Source organism: Mirounga leonina, unplaced genomic scaffold (genome assembly GCF_011800145.1).
Source record: "Mirounga leonina isolate KUSES-001 unplaced genomic scaffold, KU_Mleo_1.0 Mir_178, whole genome shotgun sequence".
Classification (NCBI taxonomy): domain Eukaryota; kingdom Metazoa; phylum Chordata; class Mammalia; order Carnivora; family Phocidae; genus Mirounga; species Mirounga leonina.
Window position 1 is genome coordinate 2,735,133 of NW_023270464.1, and position 20,061 is coordinate 2,755,193.

The 20,061-nt window shown below is 39.6% G+C and overlaps 1 protein-coding gene across 2 annotated transcripts in view; it reads left to right on the forward strand.

Moving 5' to 3' along the window:
* Nucleotides 1-238: 238 nt before the first annotated feature.
* GABRB3 (gamma-aminobutyric acid type A receptor subunit beta3) overlaps nucleotides 239-20,061 on the forward strand; it is a 229,938-nt gene continuing 210,115 nt past the window's right edge. The window contains exons 1-3 of one of the 2 annotated variants that reach the window (XM_035023936.1): nucleotides 239-965; nucleotides 1,825-1,916; nucleotides 2,140-2,207. In XM_035023936.1, coding sequence (XP_034879827.1) covers nucleotides 826-965; nucleotides 1,825-1,916; nucleotides 2,140-2,207 — 300 coding nt within the window. In that variant the 5' untranslated portion in view covers nucleotides 239-825. Of the gene's footprint in view, nucleotides 966-1,559; nucleotides 1,696-1,824; nucleotides 1,917-2,139; nucleotides 2,208-20,061 lie in introns of those variants that run through there. The other variant, XM_035023937.1, reaches the window with a different exon arrangement.

Consider the following 20,061-nt stretch of genomic DNA (forward strand, 5'->3'; position numbering starts at 1 on the left):
TGAAACCATGACGGGAGCAGAAACCAAGAGTTGGATGCTTAACCGACTGAGTTACCCAGGCACCCCAAAAACCTTAATCTTTATAGAAAAAAGTAAGCCAATACAGAAAGGCAGTTATCTATTAATTAATTAAGTCCTGGAGTGGCCCAAGAAAGTCTGTCAAGCACAAAAGTGAACTTGATTTGTAGGTTTTGTTGGTTGACCACAAGTAGAATTGTGTAACCATGTTTCTCAGTATTCGAAGTCTGAGGCACAGAGAAACTTTATTGAAGACTATTCACTAAAGAAAAATATGCAACCTGTGGTCATGGGTGAACAAATACCCCTTAGGTACACTGTGGTGACACACAGGGCAGGGTGGTTTGTGGTGTACATCGGTCTGTTTCTTAGCCAAAGTATCATTGGTTTTCTAATGAGAACCAAAGGATTGAAGCCTATCCTAGGGAAAAGGAGTTTCCTGGCTTTATAAGAACCACGGACAGCTCCACGCTGCACCAGAAAAAGCAAGTTATTTTCCCAGCGCTGGAATGACAGTCCAGGGTCTCCAGGTCTGATTTAGACTCCAGTTTACTGATAAGGTGCACATAATCAGGCCTCTCTTTACCATTCATTATAAATGTATTTACGTGAGCAGGTAGGGCCCAGTGCTCGTATGAAATGTTCGGAGGTGAGACTGAGAGGAATAGTTTAATGAGCCGATTTTTTAAAATGGTCTTACAGAGCATAAATAATTAATCGGGCCGCCATGCGAGGGGCTGGATCATGGGTCAGGCGGGAAAGCCCGTGGGTGGGGGCAGGGGCGGGGATCCCCGCGTCGCTGTTTGAATGCTCAGTGGCTGTGGGGGAGAGCGGATCCCACCCAGATTAGGTCGGAGGAGCAACGCCATGTGCTCCAGGCTCCCGGCTCTCTTGCTGCCCATCTGGCTCTCCTGGACCCTGGGGACTCAAGGCTCTGAGCCCCGCAGGTGAGGTGGGGGTTTCCCCCCGACCCGCAGCCTCTATCTGGACGCTGTAGCGCGCAGTCCCGTGGGCACAGGCACTGTACTTCACCCACTGGCTTTCGGCCTGTGTCGCAGCTGGGCTGGGGTCGTAGAGGGGGTCGGGTCCAGGAAAGGGGCGGGGGGGAAGCCGATAGCGTTTCCCTCACCGCCTCTGCCCGTGTCGCCGTCGGTCCCCTCCTTCGCCCGGTCCCAGGGAGCGCGGCGGAGCTGGTTTCGCGGCCGAGCCCGGCCCTGCTTCGTGCCGCGCAGTCGCGGCTCCAGCTTGCTGTCCCCAGCCGGGCTCCAGGTCCCGCTCCGCAGCCGCGGGGGCGGGAGGGAGCGCAGAGGGCCTGGGCCACCGGCCGCGGAGAGTGCGGGGGAGGCCAGGGTGAGCGGCGCAGCCGGCTCCGCCTCCGGCTCGCCTTGCCTCCTCCCCCTCCCTCCGCTCCCCAGCCCGCGGCTCCTCCTCTCCCCGGGCCCGCTCCTCCCCCTCCTCCCCTCCCCCTCCCCCTCCTCCCTCCTCCGCTCGGGGCCAGCGCGGCGGCGGCGGCGGCGGCAGCAGCAGGAGCAGCCCCGGCTGCGGGTCGCGACGGCGGCGGGGCGCCCCCTCCCCCGTGCCGGGGCGCGGCGGAGGGATGTGGGGCTTTGCGGGAGGAAGGCTTTTCGGCATTTTCTCGGCCCCAGTGCTGGTGGCGGTGGTGTGCTGCGCCCAGAGGTAGGGTCGCGGGTGGGTTGACGGGAAGCGGGCCGGGCGGCGGGCAGGGCGCGCGGCTGTGCGCGCCGGGCGCTGGCGGGTGAGCAGCCGCCTGACCCTCCTATCTGTACCCCTTGCGCCCTCCCCCAGCGTGAACGATCCCGGGAACATGTCCTTTGTGAAGGAGACGGTGGACAAGCTGTTGAAAGGCTACGACATTCGCCTAAGACCCGACTTCGGGGGTAAGCGGGGTGTGCGCGGCCGCTGCGGGAAGCGCGACCCACCGCGCTGGCGGCCTGGGTGGAGGAGGGAGGAGGAAGGTGCTTAAGTCGAGCTGCGGCGGAGTAGGGGGGGGTGGAGGGCATTTCCCTTGCTCCCACTCCTCGGGTAGGCACCCCTATCCTCAGAGCCACCCGCACCCCGTGCCCGAGCTTGGCTGATCAGTGTGTCGTGCTCTTCCCGCAGGTCCCCCCGTCTGCGTGGGGATGAACATCGACATCGCCAGCATAGACATGGTTTCCGAAGTCAACATGGTGAGTGCCGGCCCTCCCCAGGGCTGTCCCCGAGCCCCTGCTCCACTGTCTGGGCCCACAGTACTGGGCCAGAGGCCTCCTCTGACGGGCCGAGCTTCCCTGGCCCACAGAGGGAGCGGCTCTCCGGGAGCCAGCCCCCAGCGCGTGCGGCTCCCTCCATGCGCCCGGTGTGCGCTGGGGGCGTCGGGGCGTCGCTGGCGTCGGTGCTGTGAGGAGGGCGCACCCTTCCTGCGGAAGGAAGGGGTCCTGGGCCGGCCTAGCGCTCGGCTTTCGCCGCAGCCCTCGTGCTCCCAGCTCCTCCAGCGGTTTGTCACCTGGTCCTGAGGTTTCCCAAGTGCCGTCTCGCCTCCTTAGCAACAGGCGCTGGGGAGCCGGGGAAGAGAGGCGAGTTGTGAGGGTGGCTCATATTCTAGGTAAGAGGTACTTACGGTTTCCTTTGTTGTCTTTTGGAAAGAGATGTTGGCAGCTGAAGAGGACCAGGGGCAGTGGTCTGTGTATTCTAGGGTGTTTCCAGTCAGTTTCCTCTGTCTCAGTGGGTTCTCTAAAGTCAATTTATTTGGCAGTGAATCCCGGAACCCCGCTCCGCCAGTCGCTGTCGGAGGTGCTGACGGAGCTCTGGCGGCTCTGAGAACGGGAGGGCCTGGGCCGCAGGCGGGCTCTCGGAAGGGGCCGCTCTGCCAGGAGAGTAGAAGGCTAGTGAGCCCAGTGTCACTTAGAGCTGTTTCATGCTGTCGTGATTCAATATTGTAACGTGTGGAAAGCAGAGGTTCGTGTCCCGAGGTGCGAAGTGGGTACCATAGGCTTTTTTGCTCAGGACACTTTAGGACAACAGGGTATAAGAAGAAAAATAACCCCTTTCATTTGTTAATTGAGCTGAAATATCCTGGGATTTGGAAACAGACTTAATTTTCTGTTGAGTGGCACTTTAGAAATTGTAAGAATGAACATTTGGAAACAATGTTTTTTGGGAAAAACCATTTGGCGACTTTTCTTTCCAACATAACATTGAGAATATAATGAGGCATGGTTTCAGATAGACCCAATAGGTTTCTCAAGTCTGGTGTATATCAGAGTCACCTGAGCAAACTTGTTTTAAATGCATACTCCCAGGTTCCTCACTCCAAGAGATTCTGATCCAGCCCTGGAGTGGAATCTTGGGGTCCCTGCATTTAAAACTAGTGCTTCACACTTTTTTGAAGCAAGTATTTTGTGGACAGTATTTTGAGAAACATCGCAATTAATTATAGAAATAGGTACATTTACAAATAAATTAAAACTACTATTTTAAATAGACTGTTTAGCAAGATATATTTAAAATATATACTACTGTGGATTTTGTAGGAAGAAATCTTTGACCACACAAAATTAATTTCATCAAATTTTCACTCAATCTAAAGTTTTAAAATTATAATACATGATTTCAAAGTCATGCACTTTTTTTAATTTTTTTTTTTAAGATTTATTTATTTATTTGAGAGAGAGAATGAGATAGCGCGAGCATGAGAGGGGGGAGGGTCAGAGGGAGAAGCAGACTCCCTGCTGAGCAGGGAGCCTGATGGGGGACTCATCCCAGGACTCCGGGATCATGACCTGAGCCAAAGGCAGTCGCTTAACCAACTGAGCCACCCAGGCGCCCCAAGTCATGTACTTTTCTTTCAGTATATCACCTCGGACATTTTTGTACAAGGCATTATAATAATAAAAGTGTTAGTAAGAAACACAGAAGGGATATCACATACGTAACATTCAAAATTAACATTACATATGTTTTACTTTTTTTATAATCTTGTAAAAATAATCCTGTCCAAACGGTATGCTTTATGATCTTAAGGGAACAAGTTGACATAATCTGTGATTTTCTTAATTGAGAATTTCACATTCTTTAGAGAGAATTCTTCACAGAAGATTATTGCATATTTAGTGGATTATTATATAAAAATATGTATATTGGATGTCAAATGAAATAGAAGATACATTGATGTGGTCCTTTAAGAACTCTATACAATATTAAAACAACCAGGTAAATAAGGAGAATGCGTTCTTTTACAGCACTGCACATTTTCTTTGAGTTAATTTTTAAGAATAGTTATCCAGTTGTCATCATGCTGATACTTGGTACCTTTGAAAACTTCAGCAATAGTTGCCTAATTCATGCACTGTGAATTGAAGTGTCCCAATTTTCTCTGGACCCAAATAATAGAAAGACAAATTGAAGATACAAGCCATTATACTGAATAATCTTTTAGTTTATATCCCAAAGCCAATAATTATGCACAACCTACGATAGTATACTATTTTTTTGTGTTCTCATAATGGTAATTTTGTGGCTCTCTAAACATATATTCATTGTAAACAAATTTAAGAATTGATAGGATTGGAGATTGAAAGCTATTGGACAGATGGGACTGCCTCACATTTGAAATATCTTCGAGTGGACTGAGTAAAATTTTATGCTAGAAAAATATGATTTCCCTTCACATATTTGCTCACAATTATGGTTATGATATTTGACCTATTTTTTAAAGATTTATTTATTTATTTGAGAGAGCGAGCATGCATTTGCACACATGCATGGGGAGGGGCAGAAGGAGAGGGGAGAGAGAATCCCAAGCAGACTTTGCTACTGAGCACAGGAGCTGATGTGGGGCTCTATCCCTCGACTCTGAGATCAGGAGCTGAGCTGAAACCAAGTGTGTGATACCTGACCCAACTACACCACCCAGGCTCCCCTTGACCTATTATTAAAGACACTTTGAATAGCAATGGTTAAGCATAATTTTGGAGGTCATATTTCATAAGGAAAGAACAGAGAAATGCAAGCACAAGATTAGAACCATCCTTCAATCATGTTGCTTAAAAATAATAAATTCCATTTATGAACTTCCTTAATCACCTTACTGGTCACACAAAACTAAGTTTTGTGAAGTAATGAAACTAAATAAGAAATGGTCTTGCTTTAAGAGTATTGTAGCTATTAGAGGTTGTAACAAATGGTTGTTAACAAAAAGTAGGATGTAGTCAGTCCCATTAGAGGAACAAAAGAAAGGAGCACACAGAAGAGAGAGAGGGAAGGAGGGGGTGGGGGCTGATATTGGGAAGAGGGAGAAAGATTATTTCTGACATGGAAGGTTTCATGTGTAAGTGGCATAGATGGAGGAGGGTGTTGTGGGTTAGGGAAGAAAATGGCAAAGGTATGGATGGATAGATAAGCAGGATAGGAGATTATGAAGGGGAGATCAAAAGGTGAAATTGGAAAAGTAGTACAAACTCCTGTTCACTTAGGTTCTTCTCTGCCATGCCAATTTCAGATGCTAATTGTCAAGAAATAAGGAGCCCCGTAAATGTTTTAAGCATGTGACTGACATGATTTGAGATGTGGCTTCAGATGAATCTTTTGGCTAAAATGTAAATTTAGATAGAGGCGTGAGGATGTTGCAGTAGAAGCAAAACTTAAAAGAAAATTAAGGATAAATGATCATGGAAGTTTCATTCCTTGAAATTTTCTTCTTGGGTTTTCATAGATATATTTTTGAAAACATTTATTTAGTGAAATAAAAACTTACCAGTGTTTCAAATAAGAATACATAAAGCATTTGTATCTCAAGGTGGAGAAGATATGTGTATGTTCATGAACTTTTGGGGGTGATTGTAAAGAATAACATACACTGCATAATAGTAATATTGGTACTTTTCTCTTTAAATAGTTGGAAAGCACAGTCTTTATCTACTGGGAGTGCCTACAGATGGTACTTCCAAAGAAGACCTCTGTCCTCAAATAAATAAATGAATATATTTGTATATATACATGTGTACATCATGCTTTTTGGTATTTTGTAGAGACAGTCTAAGAATGAAATTGAGTATTTCAATATTTAACATTATTTTGCTATAACTTGTATCATGAAGAATAGAGATATTCTACATTTCCATTTTTCCTAATCTTCCAATTCTTCTTTTCATGCACCTTTTTAATAATTAGCTGACTCGACAGCAGTCAAATGAAAACCATTTTGTCTTATATAACTTCCATTGTTTCTCTTAGCTTTTGTTTTAAGATTTCATATAATATTTTAAGATTATGCATGGTTAATTATTTAGATTTAGTTTATATATTTAAGTGACATTGTATATGTGAAAGAACACTGTTCACGGAAAATTTTTGTATACATTTGTTATAATTCTGATGCTTAAGCATTGGTCCTCATGTATAAAAGCATGTGTTGAATATTTAGATGGGGAGATGAATAAATGGAGGAAAATTATTGAAAGTGTAGGAAACAAAGAAATATTAAAGATGTAAAACAATTAGAAAATTTTATTTTCAAAACAGTATTTTTACTCAGAGAATGAAGTAGTTCTATAACTCTTAAAAATAAATTTAAAAATGAAAACAATATTTTAAAGTACTCATGGTTTTTTTTAAATTTGATTAGAATAAGCCATTGTTTGATTTATTAATTCAGAGAAGAAGCTATACATATTTAATTTTTACTTAATTAACTTTAAAGTATTGAGGATAGAAAACTAGATTCAAATGCTAGTAGTATTAATAGTAACTTCTATGCTTTATCTTGTACTTTGTTATTAATTTATACTTAGTCCATTAAAATTAACTCAGTCCTAACAAAAATGTAGCTACAGGATTATTTTTTTTCTGATATCATCCATGTAAATCATAAATTGTCTTTTTTTTGGTCTTGAGTTCCTTTTAGGTAATATATAATGTGTATCTTTAGTTGTTATGAGGTGTATATTCATCCATTATTCTAGTTCTATTGTATTCCTTCTTCATTTGTTGCATTTTCTTATTATAAAATCCACTTTTTAAAAAAGTGTCTAGATGTAAAATAAGTATTGTACATAACATAGTTTTGGCACATCACAAGAAGCAGCTTTGGAGCTGTATCACTGTAAAATGGATACAGTCTCACTCGTGTACAAAACCATGCATACACACACATACAGACATTTGCACTATCAGTTTGTCTTTCCTTTCTTCAGAAAGAGTAGGAAAGAGGAGAAGGTCATTTTGGCTAGAGTGAGCTGGGATCTGAGGTCTGGAGAATTCAGCTTTGAGGGATTTTTGATCAAATTTATGTTAATCAATCCCTCCCCCCCACCACCTTTCAGAGTCTAGAGGTTTCTTTGCCAATAGAGAATGCTGAACTAGAGTATAGTGTCCAACACCGTGCTAGAATCTCAGGTAAAGGAAGAGCTGAATCCCAGGAGTCAGGTAGTGTGCTGAAAAGAGCCTAATGGGTTTGGAGTTTTTGGTTCTATTTCCAAGTCTATGGGAACACCTAGCCTTAGGCAAATCACTTAACATTCAGTAAATCAGTTGCAGGCTTTCCAGATGCCCATAGCATGCCTACAGAATGGATTCCGAAGTGGTATCACACTTCTCTATAGAGAAAATCGTGGTAGACAATCACAGCTACACAAATACACAGTAGAAAGCTATCCTTTACTGATTTTTTTCTGGAGGCTTGGGCCATATTTAAAGTTTGCATATCAATTGTTATTAGCATTTTAAAGGTTGGAAATGTGGCAATGCTCTTATTATAAAGTAAGCTGGGGGATGACTCAGCAGAAAGGAAAAAGTGTTTCTCTGACCCAGTTGGGGTTGGAAAACTGCTTACATGGAAGGCACTCCAGGGGTAAGGTCCATGGAGTGTGTTGGCATTTGGTTCCAGGTTGCTGCATTTTGGAGGTGGCTGTTTATTGAGGACATTACTTTTCACTGGCAGTATGTTTCGTGCATAAGTGATGATCATACATCAATGCTGGGGCACTGATAAGAAAGCATATAATGAACTTCAGAGATGGATGAAAATAATACCTTACATAATATGCTTTTTACGAAGGGAAGTTTGTGTTTAATATTGGAAGGAATGGTATAGAGAGTGCAAAGAGAATGCTTTCTGTCTTTTTCCTTGGGGAGGTTGTAAAGCTTATGTTGCTATATTTCTTAAAAGATGGATCTTACACACATTGTCTTGTTGTGAACCACCTCTTGCCTGTGCCTGGCTCAGGGACTGTATGGTGTGTTGCACATAGAAATATTTGGTTTGAAGTGATGGTGCAAATATGCTTATTTACATATAAAATTTTTTCCAGTTTTTGCAAGTAAAGCAATGTGGATTCAGCCTTTGACACTGCTGTTGTGACTCTTCTTTTCTCCCATTGACCCAGGACCTTTCTTTCTCATATGGGTTCTGTATTGTATCATGCATACTGTCATTGCATAAGAAGCCTACCAACCATTTGGAATCCTTTAAGTTATTTTATAATACATGTTGAGGTGTAACTTAGGGAAATTATAACTAACAGTTTTATGCCATTTTGCAATTTATGGAATACTTCGAGTGTTTTGTCATTTAATCTTCAAACCTGATGATGAACTTGGTAAAGTTGGTAACACAGGTGTTAACCTCATCTCCATTTTTCAGAAGAGAAAATAGCCTTAGGACTTGGGAATAGCACTAACTTACTGAATGGCAAAGCTGGTGCTTACTTGGCCCTGCTTCTGTGGTGTTTCTACCGCATACTACAGAGCAACAAAAAGTGCTCTGTTAGGAGCACACATGATTTTATATTCTTCTGTGACCTTCACTGTTGTCTAAATTAGATCCTCCCATTCTACTTTTCCACAAAAGCTTATTCTTCACTTAAAGCACTTATTACAGTGTGATATATAATTAGGGTGTATTTATTTGCTTAAAATCTTTCTCCTCCATTTTTTTTTCCCATTAGATTATAAGCTCCATGAGGCAGAACTATGTCTATGGACAGACCTTGTACTTGATAGGCACCTATTAGACATTTGTTGAAAGTGTATGAATGAAGAATTAATGAATGAATAAATACACAAGCACATAAATAAATAGATATGTAGCTTTCCAACGAAATGTTTTTATAACCCAGAATTTGGGCTCATGACCAAGAAGAAGCTTTTACTGGCTCAATGTGATGTACAAAGATTTTACCATAGGGGACTTAATTCGGCCAGAATTTGTATAATTGCACACAATATAATACACTCAGCTGGTATTTTGTAGCTGCTACCCCTTTCACTGGAGAGCTCTTAAGCTGATTTCAAAGCAGAAAGGAGAGTGAAGTGTTGTAGCAGTGTTCTATATGACACAAGTTTTGATTATTGTATATGGATTCATCAGGCTTTGCCTTCCCGTCCCAATGACACTCAGTAGTGCAGTGAGGCTGCTGTGGTTTTCATTTGTTTGCTCGCTTTCCAGCACAGTTTACTTCTGGACCATTTATGCCAGCCATTAAGAAGATTCTTCAGCTGCAAAATTTGGAACACCAAGACTAAGATAGGTCTCACCTCTTGGCAATTTGCTCAGTACCACCAGTTCAATGAAGAGTCAAGCCTCTGATATCTCTGGCTGGAGATGTAGAATTCCTTTATTCCTTCTTATCAGGAGACCACATCAAGTAATAGAAGTCATTTGTAAGCATTAACTCATGTATCCCTCTTTTCATTTTCCATTGAACTTAAGCATCACACAGAGGCATTAATACAATGAACAAAAACTTCAGCATGCATGGAACTAACATTTCACAAGAATGGGAATAAAATTAAGACATGAGAATGTCACAGCTCTTTAAATGCCCTAATTTGTGCTTCTTCAGTCAATCTGAAAGAGGATATGGATTCTATTGATTACAACATCATCGTAGTTCTACAATGCAATTTCCTTTTATGTTAAATATTTGCTAAATTCACATGCTATGATTCATGACATGAAATACATTTATTTTGAATCGACTTTAAAGGATAACAAAAGCTACTGGTTTAAGGCTATAGAATCCTGATTGTGTTTGATACATACATATAAAATATGTTACTTAGTTCAGCATCACATCACTATTCTTTTTAAACTGAACTTTTTAAATAAGCCTTACCAATTGATAACACTAATGAGTAGAAGAAACAAGTTTTCTGGATCACACATTGCTACATGTTCTGTGTATGTATGCATGTGTGCATCTATGCAAACCAAAATTTGTTTTAAAAGAAGCAATAATTTGGGTAATTTGTTGTAATATTGTTTTTCCAATCCTGCTGACACTAAATATCCATCCAAGAGATAAGTTCAAATATCAGGTGGGAAGTAGACTAGAATGGTTACAGAGCCTAGGGCCTGTCCTGTAGAATATACTTAGTAAATATTTATTAAATGAATTTGTGTAGCAAATGACCCTTGTGGTAAAACTGTACCTTTGATCAATTTTATTGCAGAAATTCCCCTTTTTGGGTGTTTGTTTTGCACATAAAATGAACCATAGCTTTATATGTGAGGATTCCTGTGAACTTGTTTCCAAAAAGAAAAAAAAAATTATGGAAAACAGTGCCATTCCTATTATGTAGACCAGTGATTCCACAACTTATAGACCAAGAATCTTTGTGTAGTATTAGAGTTATTGCAGGGGTGGACATGTCTAAGTGTTCTCCAAGCATGATTTCTCATCATCGGTGAATTCTGTGCTTTGCCTTTCCAAAATAGTACACATACTAGAAAAAAGATGGGGGGGGCGCCTGGGTGGCTCAGTCATTAAGCGTCTGTCTGCCTTTGGCTCGGGTCATGACCCCAGGGTCCTGGGATCGAGCCCCGCATCGGGCTCCCTGCTCGGTGGGGGCCCTGCTTCTCCCTCTCCCACTCCCCCTGCTTGTGTTCCCTCTCTAGCTGTCTCTCTCTCTGTCAAAAAAAAAAAAAAAGTTTGGGAATAACCGTTTGAGCGTATGAGGACCAGGATTGATTGCGCTATATTCCTTTTTTTATGCTGTTAAACATTCTACAGATAATTCATTGGTATGAGGGCATATTTAATTGTGCTGTTGAATGAGTTTTTATTTCTGAATCTTTCCTTTGTTTTGGCCCTAGGCACCAAAATTTCCTGTGAGAATGTCATTTCCTGTGGTATGGGCTAAAATAATGGTTTCTTAAGAGAACTCTGTTCTATAGAATGTAAATGTGGGCACCATAATAGAAATATTTCTGCTCAAATCATATTGGAAATTATGTTAAAGATATAAAATAGGTTTCTTTGCTGCAGGAATTTCAGGCCCATAATATGCTAATGATTTTGTAAATTTTCATGAGAGGAGTGAAGAATTCAATATTTTAAAAATCATGTTTCATTGGGCATTTTTTTCTTGGAGGGTGGGGGACCCATTTAACACTTCATGAAGTTTTTTTGTAGAACACAGTTTAGAAAATATGGGGCTAATCCATTGAATCATAACGGCCAGTTCCTGTGAATGATAACTGAGAAGATTGCTACATTAATAAAACCTCTTTTGGGGGCATCTGGGTAGCGCCATCATTAAGTGTCTGTCTTTGGCTCAGGTCAAGGTCCCAGAGTCCTGGGATCAAGCCCTGCATGGGGCTCTCCACTCAGCAGGAAGCCTGCTTCTCCCTCTTCCCCTTGTGTTCCCTTTCTTGCTGTCTCTCTCTCTGTCAAATGAATAAAATCTTTTAAAAAAAGAACAGTTAAAAATAAATAAATAAATAGATAGATAGATAGATAGATAGATAGATAGATAGATAGATAGATAAATAAATAAATAAATAAATAAAACCTCTTTTGGTGAAGATGTCCATAGCATGGAAGGTACAATTTTGATCAAGAATCTACCAGTACATATGGGGATGGGTTATATTTTCTAGAAGTGATGATTAAGCATCTGTTATAATTGATTGATAAAAAGCACAAAGATTTTGTTCTATAATTATAGACTCTGTCATACTGAGGGAAATCTGTGTGTTTTAAGCTTCCTTGTTTTCTTGTATTATGAGAGTACAAGTACATGATACAGAGGCAGAGATATATGTGTTAAAGAAGAAGAGATGCAAAAGGCTCTGGGGCCAACAGCAGCAGATTAATACTAAAAGCAAAATATGGCTCCCTGAGGCTGTTAGGCTTGGCCATTGGTTTTTAGATGGTGGTCTGTATGTTATTAGTATTCAAATGTAAAGTAACATTCTGTTTGGATGAAAGGTTCTTTTGATAAACACCCCCTAGAGTAAGTCATTTCTAAAATTTCCCTTGTGACTAGTTTTCAGTAGTTCAATGGAGAGTTTGTATATGCTTATAAATAGTCAGGGACAATAGTCTATAAGGCAGATGCATTTTCTGGATTTTTCTATTAACCACAATAATATCATAAGGGGGCAATATTGCTCAATATTGCCTGTACCACTGCAGAGGCCCCACTGGGGATCTGTGGTGGCTCAGTGATTGTAAAAGACTGGGGGTAGGGGCACGTGGGTGGCTCAGTCGTTAAGTGTTCGCCTTTGGCTCAGGTCATGATCCCAGGGTCCTGGGATGGCCCAGCATCAGGCTCCCTGCTCAGCAAGGAGTCTGCTTCTCACCCTGCCTGCAGCTCCCCCTGTTTGTGCTCTCTCTCTGTCAAGTAAATAAATAAAATCTAAAAAAAAAAAAAAAAAAAAAAAAGACTAGTGGTAATGAGCAGGTAAACCAAAGTAGATCCAGAAAATAAGAGATTAAGAATGTTAATTGATTATAATAGTAAATGGGGTTTTGTTTGTTGCTTGTTTGTTTTTAACATTTAGAAACACAGAAAGCTGGTTTAAAAAAAATGGTTCTTATTTTGGAAATATAGTATCTCTCTATAGATATATATATGTATATAAAAATTATGTAAGAAATATATATTATATATAAATAGACTTACAAGAAATATTTATAAATATAAAATATATTTATGAGAGAACTATAAATATTTATAAGAAATATAAATGTCAAAGAAATATACATATTTCTTTTCTCCCATGCTATACGTTATTTAGCATTACACTGTATTCACTTCAAAATTTTATCTTTATTTTATGATTGCAAAGCTACTCTCAAAGCTTGAGATTTTACTTTATTATTGTAAATGGTTTGGAATTTTAATTATCTAGGTAATTTCCTCAATACTCCAGGTTGTTTTGCCTTTAGAGACCATAGGGAGTCTAACTTGAAAGATTGCCCTCTGCAGTGGAAAGAGTTGCTTGTCAGAGCACTTAGATCCCATGGAAGGGTTTGTTGGAACTTTGGCAAGTCATTCAGACTCAATGGTCATCAATTTGATCTTTTTAAAGAGTGTGTTAATAGGATTCTCTAAATTGCCTTCCAGTTCTGGTTTCTGTGTTTCTTAAGAGTCTGTGAGCAGTTAGAACCATAAGGGGACCTTCTATTTGCCTTACACAAACTACTGCTTGTTCATTTGATACTGCATGTGGTTTAATTGATTATCTGAGAGGTTGTCATCTGGCAGTTTGCAACCTTCTATTCTAAACATGGCCAGTGTGAAACCCAGAATGGTTTTTTTGGGCTACTTATTTCATGTGCTATGAAATTCAGACATTTTGTACATAGTCGGGATTTTAAAATCTGCATCCATGCTCATCAATTTTCAGGTCTCAAACAGTAGTATTTGCTTCTTCGGTCTGAATGTAGAATTATTAATTTATGAGCAAAAACTGTAGTGGACTGTTAAAATGCTTTTTTTACATTCAAAGTATAACCTTTACATTATCACCTAAGAAAAACAGTACAGAAATGTCTTAGTTGTTGTTGGATTCCAAATTGTGTATATTCAGGTTTTTTAAAAAAAATTCTACATAAATTTAATTCATGCATCATTTTTAAGTCTTCTATGTTCTTTTATTAACATAACATAATTTTAATATTGTTTGAGCTCATAATTCAGTCCAAAAGGAAGAGGACATAAGCTTGGTCAGTGTCATCTGGACTGCTGCATTCACCCAGTTTGGGAAGCTAAGCCAGCATTCAGTGAAGAAAATTTTAAACTTAGACCTCAAAGGTAGAATTCCCCTATTGTGGCTCTACAAAAAAGAAAGTTTTACCATTTTCTACCTTTTTATTGATTCCTAGTTTCATTTAAAATTTAATTTCTTGGGCGCCTGGGTGGCTCAGTTGGTTAAGCGACTGCCTTCGGCTCAGGTCATGATCCTGGAGTCCCGGGATCGAGTCCCGCATCGGGCTCCCTGCTCGGCGGGGAGTCTGCTTCTCCCTCTGGCCCTCTCCCCTCTCATGTGCTCTCTCTCATTCTCTCTTTCTCAAATAAATAAATAAAATCTTTAAAAAAATTGAATTTCTTATATAAAACCAGAACAAGTGAACCTGTGTGGATATAGGGATAAAGATTTGACTTGCCTCCACTAGAGATTGCAAAATAAAATATGTAAAATTGTCGAATTTTATTCTATAAAAGTAAAAATGTGGGTGTACCAATCATTACATTATTAGGAGATTACCTATTTAGGATGATATAGATTAAAATGCATAGAGTGACCCCAACTTAGATATAACCAATAAGTAACCAAAAAAAAAAAAAAAACCAAAAAACCCAACAACAAAAAAATCAATAATTTTTAAAGTGCTCAGGTCATATTTTTCCACTGTAAGTGAAATCCTGTTAATTTGTAGCATCTGGTTAGGGGAAATTGTAGCACAGTCTAAAGTGATTTCCTGATTTACCACTTTGAAATAATTTGTCTACCGTGATAGCCCTACATGTATATGTTCCTCAAAGGTTTTCTCTCAGCGGTCTTTCTCTCCCTCTCTCTCCTTCTCCTTATCCCCATGGACAAGAGAGGTATGAAGATATTAAAAGGGGAAGACACTTTGCTCTAAATGTAACCAAATTAGCACTCTGAGAGCAGAGCCAACTCTGAGGATCATGAGCAGTGGCTGGTTTACTGAGATTGAGGAGAAAAAGCCAAATAAAGGGGTAGATGTTCCTGAATGACATTTATCTCCCCTTCCCAGATAAGAAATGAGGGTTTTACCTGCCAGTTTCTCTCACCATTTATCTTTTTGGGATTTTGAATTCAAAATTTGGATACCTCAAGAGCCAGTTTGGCTTAGTAATGTTTTTCCTTTTATCATATCTCTCTGTTTCTGAAACAATGAAGGAAAATCCTCTTTTCTTCAACATTTTTCAGCAGGAAGCACAATGAAATTTGTTAAACAAAGGTTGACAGGAAAGCAAGTATCTATTAATTGATATCCAATTTCCTGATATGCCAACCTTTGCCCAAGATTGTACTTGATTATGCAATAATGTGCAAACAGAAAAATCAGAACCTGCCCATGCTACAATACTAATAGAAACTGTCAGTTAACCAGGGGGAAGGACTCACAAATCAGTCTCATATATTACTGAACTATTTTCTCTGTCTATTACCAAATAATATGAGTGTTTCTAGATTGCACTTCTGTGGAGATTTTTTTGTGTAACTATCAATATTATAATGGAAATTGTGAAAACAACAACAATTACAACAAAACCCTAAAATGTAAAAGAAAGCATGGTGGAATTCCATTATACTGATAGTGGAGTCTGTTAAGATGGTAGAGAAGAAGGGTGTGGGGGCTTATTTTGTGAATATGTATGGCAAAACACTGTTTGTGATGCTTCAGCACAAAGTGCTATACCTAATTTACACTTGTTTAACAGCTAGTCCAAATATAGACTATGTGTATAGATTTTTAAAATCCCAGGCTTATCAAAGCACCTTGCATTTATAGGTCAACACTAGAACTTGCTGGGAAGAAGCAAAGCAACAAACTTTCTTTCTTTCTTTCTTTTTTTAATTCTCAAAATAACTAATATCACTTAATAATTACTTCCTGTATTGTCTTTCATGATTTGACTTTTTAGTTCAACTGCTCTGTTGACTAGCATATTGTTGTGCTGTCTCTTTCATTCCAAATACTTTTAGATTTAAGCGGTGGCTTAACTAGTATATAACTGCTCTCATAACAAATAGAATGCCCAGCATCAGAAGGACACCTGGCTGGCTCAATCAGGGGAGCATGAGACTCTTGATCCTGGGATCATGAGTTTGAGCCCCATGTTGACTGTAGAGATTACTTAAAACATTAAAAATCTTAAAAAAAATAGAATGCCCAACGTCAGAAATCCACATGATGATAGTTTGGGATTTTCCCTATTTCTCCAGTTCAGCACACCTGTTCAAACTTTGCCTATATTACTTCAGACTTGAAACTGTCAAGACCTCAAGCCCACATAAAGTTATTAAAGAAACTCATGAAGAGGGTGCTTGACTAGAGCCAGGAATGAGTTAGCTAATGAGTGAGTTGGACAATAAATGTGTGAAGTATAAATAATTTTCAACCCCATGTTTGCAGCAATGGTAGGAATGAAGAAAGGACTGACAGACAGTTGGGCCTGGGAAGCTGAGAGATATATAATCAACCATTATTGTTAGTATTCTGAAAAGCAATTTTGGGGAAATATGGGTAGAACTAGAAGGCATGGAAAAGACTTTCAAGGTCCTATGGGGGGATAAAAATAGGCAAAATTGTTACAAGAAATAGGATTTTTTATTCTTTAAAAACTTGAGATACTGGGGTAGTTTGTCATGTTTAATTAGAAAGTAGATATATACCAGTGTGTACTATGCAAAAAAAATTAAATTGTTTACTTTTGCTCTTACATTTATCCATGATAAAAGTGGAACTACTGGGGGTGTTGACTCCCTGAAATTGGACCCATCATCCTCCTGGTGTCAGTCACCTCAGGTACAAGTCTCTAAGTAGATTTACAATCTGCAAGGAACCTGTGCAGAAATCCCTAGGTGTTTTCAGAGCTGCAAAACTTGCCAGATGTTGGCAGGTGTGATGGGAGGAGTAAAGCAGGAAGGAGAATAGTGAAGTGAAAAGGAAGGCAAGATTCTTCTTTCTTATCCAGCTATGAACTCTCTAAATAATCAGTACATCCGTGGATTGTTATATATACAGTTGTGTCAGGCAGGAAATTTTTCCCTGTGAGGGAGGAATGCTCTGCACATTCATTGTGAAAAGAAGACCTTCTTGGCTGGAGCAGACACGATGACCATCTTTTGGGAACTTTGGTACTCTTTACACCTTTACTGCTTTCACAAAAGAGCATCTATTATTTTCCAAAATTTATATATTTGGGTATATATATATAGAGAGAGAAAGAGAGAGAGAGAGGATATTTGGATATATATTTATCGGGATATATTGGATATATTTTGGATATATATATATATATGGATATATATATATATATATATATATATTTGCCCACTAAAAAAATTTAGAATATTTAGAAAAATACACTTGGATGTATTTTTAAGTTGTGTTATACATATGTAATATGTATGCACTATTTTTTACACATAGTATACACAAGTTATTATCATGCTTTTCCATGTAATTTATATTATATACACTTCCATGCTATTGAATATATTTTATAGACATTTTAAGAGCTGTATAGTATTCCCTAGCATGGCTGAATGACGTAGCTTGCTTAATATTTTCCTATTGTTATATATTTAGGTTACTTGCTCTGATTGCAAGATAAATCGTGTTTTGATGACTATCCTTGTACATAAATTATTGTATGGATTATGAATTATTTTCTTCAAAAATATTTCATTAAGATTACTGAATTAGGGGTGCCTGGGTGGCTCAGATGGTTAAGCGTCTGCCTTCGGCTCAGGTCATGATCCCAGGGTCCTGGGATCGAGCCCCACATCGGGCTCCTGGCTCAGCAGGGAGCCTGCTTCTCCCTCTCCCTCTGCCTCTCTCCCTGCTCATGCTCTCTCTCTCTCTCTCTGTATCTCTGTGTCTCAAATGAATAAATAAAATCTTAAAAAAAAAAGATTACTGAATTAAGTAGTATGAATATTTTTAAGGTGTTTGATACATAAATTTTTGTTTTGGTAATTGGAAAGAGAATTATAGATTACAAAGTAGCAGTATTTAAAGCTAAAATTGAATTAAGCTCCAAAACAATTCTTAATTTTGTCATTTTTCCAACATAATCTCGTCTAACAAGAAAAAGATACAAATAATTTGGCTTTATATTAAAATTGACTTCATCTTAGTTGTGTATTTGGCATGCCAGTATGTATAAGGAACAAAGTATAAAAGTTCAGGTCATTGTTTTGAATGAATTAGAATTAATGCTAATCCCTCAAATAAATTTTACACCAAAAATTAGAATGTTTCTCACAAATCAGGCCTATGAAGTTGGAAAAAAAAAATTATTGTTCGGGGCTCTGAGGTCACAGTCGGTCATTTTTATCTGGAAGAGCACATTATCAGAATCTACCAAGACATTTTAATCTCAATTTAATCTCATATTTAATCTCAGTAACTGAGCTGAGGCTTGATCCTTTGGGTGTTTGAATATGTGGGACAGTTAGTGAAGCAGACATGGGGAAACTCTGAGGAGAAAGGCCTAGAGCTGGGAGGAGCCCATCATCACTAAATGTACTTCGGGAGGGGAGGGTCCTCGTGTGTATCACTGCCTCGATCTTTATCGGGAGGACAGTGAGGCTGATTTGAAGGGAGCTCCTGATTAATCTGAGGTACTATTTAATGAAGCATTAGTTTACTTTGCCTACATGAGTAACACTTTAGGAGACTATTTTCCATAGACTTAATGAGAAAAAAAAAAACAGACATCATTTAATGTGATCTAAAGTTTGGTCTACTGATGCAGAGGAAAAAAGAAAAAGTAAGGGGCCATTACCATTTAATTGAAAAGGGAATTTGGATTTTTCCACATTGATTATGAGATGAGTGGGTAACCATTCTTCTTTACTACCCTGATTCTATCATGGCCAGAAATGGCAGTGAAAGCCATTCAGAAATAACCACAAATTGCCACAATTTCTTGATTACCTCTGACCTCTGTTTTTATCTTTTTTACATCAAAGTCACACACGTGACTAAAGATGCCATTCTGCTTTTGAGAAGACCATTTTTGCTGGTCCTCTTGTCTCTTTCTCCCAAACTTCTTCCCTGTTAGGAATTTTAGTTTGACTCCTTGCTCTGTCTCTCATACCAGACACCAGAGAAATCTCTTTCAGGCTCCTCTAGTCCTCCTGGTTGTGTTCAGTTTTTGCCCAGCCTTCAAAAAGATAAATGTCCAAGTTCCACAAGCAAGCATACCCAGCAGGAGGAAATAGTTTCTGACTACAAAGTCTCCCAGTCTACAATTTTATTATTTAATATTCACTGTTTTCACCACCTGGAATATTCTCTCTCCTTAAGGTCTCCATTCTATCCTCACATCTTTACTGGCCGTGTTGAACTCAAATTTTGTTTCTCTCAGAAGATTAAGAGCATGGGCTTCCTTTGCCTTGTATCAGCAGAATGCAGGGCCTCTTGCTCCCGGTATCTTTCTCAGAGAAGGATGTTTTTCCTTCTGTCTGAAATCCATCTTGGTATATGTGCTCTGTGTTTGGCTTTTCCTGTGCCCACATTCACTACACTTTTTCAGCATATCTTCCTCTACATTAGGTTCTTTCATTTAGTCTTCATATGAGAAAAAGAACATACCTGTATATAAAAGAGATAAACCAGGCTCTTCCCTTGACTGCACTGCCCTCCTAGATCAAAGATTTCTGGACACTATTTCTGGGACTAATATCAACCTGTAGTCCTTGCCCATACCCTCACTAAAAAGGCTGCCAGTGCATCTGTAAGTGTTGTGATCAGGGATCATTCTTCTTCATGTTAATGTTGGTTTGGCTTCCTGAATTGTGCTCCTCCACCTTGTCACTCAATCCTAGACTCGACTTTGGATCCCTCAAGTGCAGTGATCATGATCTGTCTGAAATCTGTGATTCTCATGTATTTTGGTTCCACTTATAAAATATTGTCGCTCCACTCTTCCTGCCATTTCCAGGATGGGAGCCCCTAACTGGCTCCAGAGTACCTGCTGGATGTGTCATAAAATAGGTGATTGGCACTAATGCCCACAGTGACAGGGATGTTAGGATTAAGAACCAGCTCC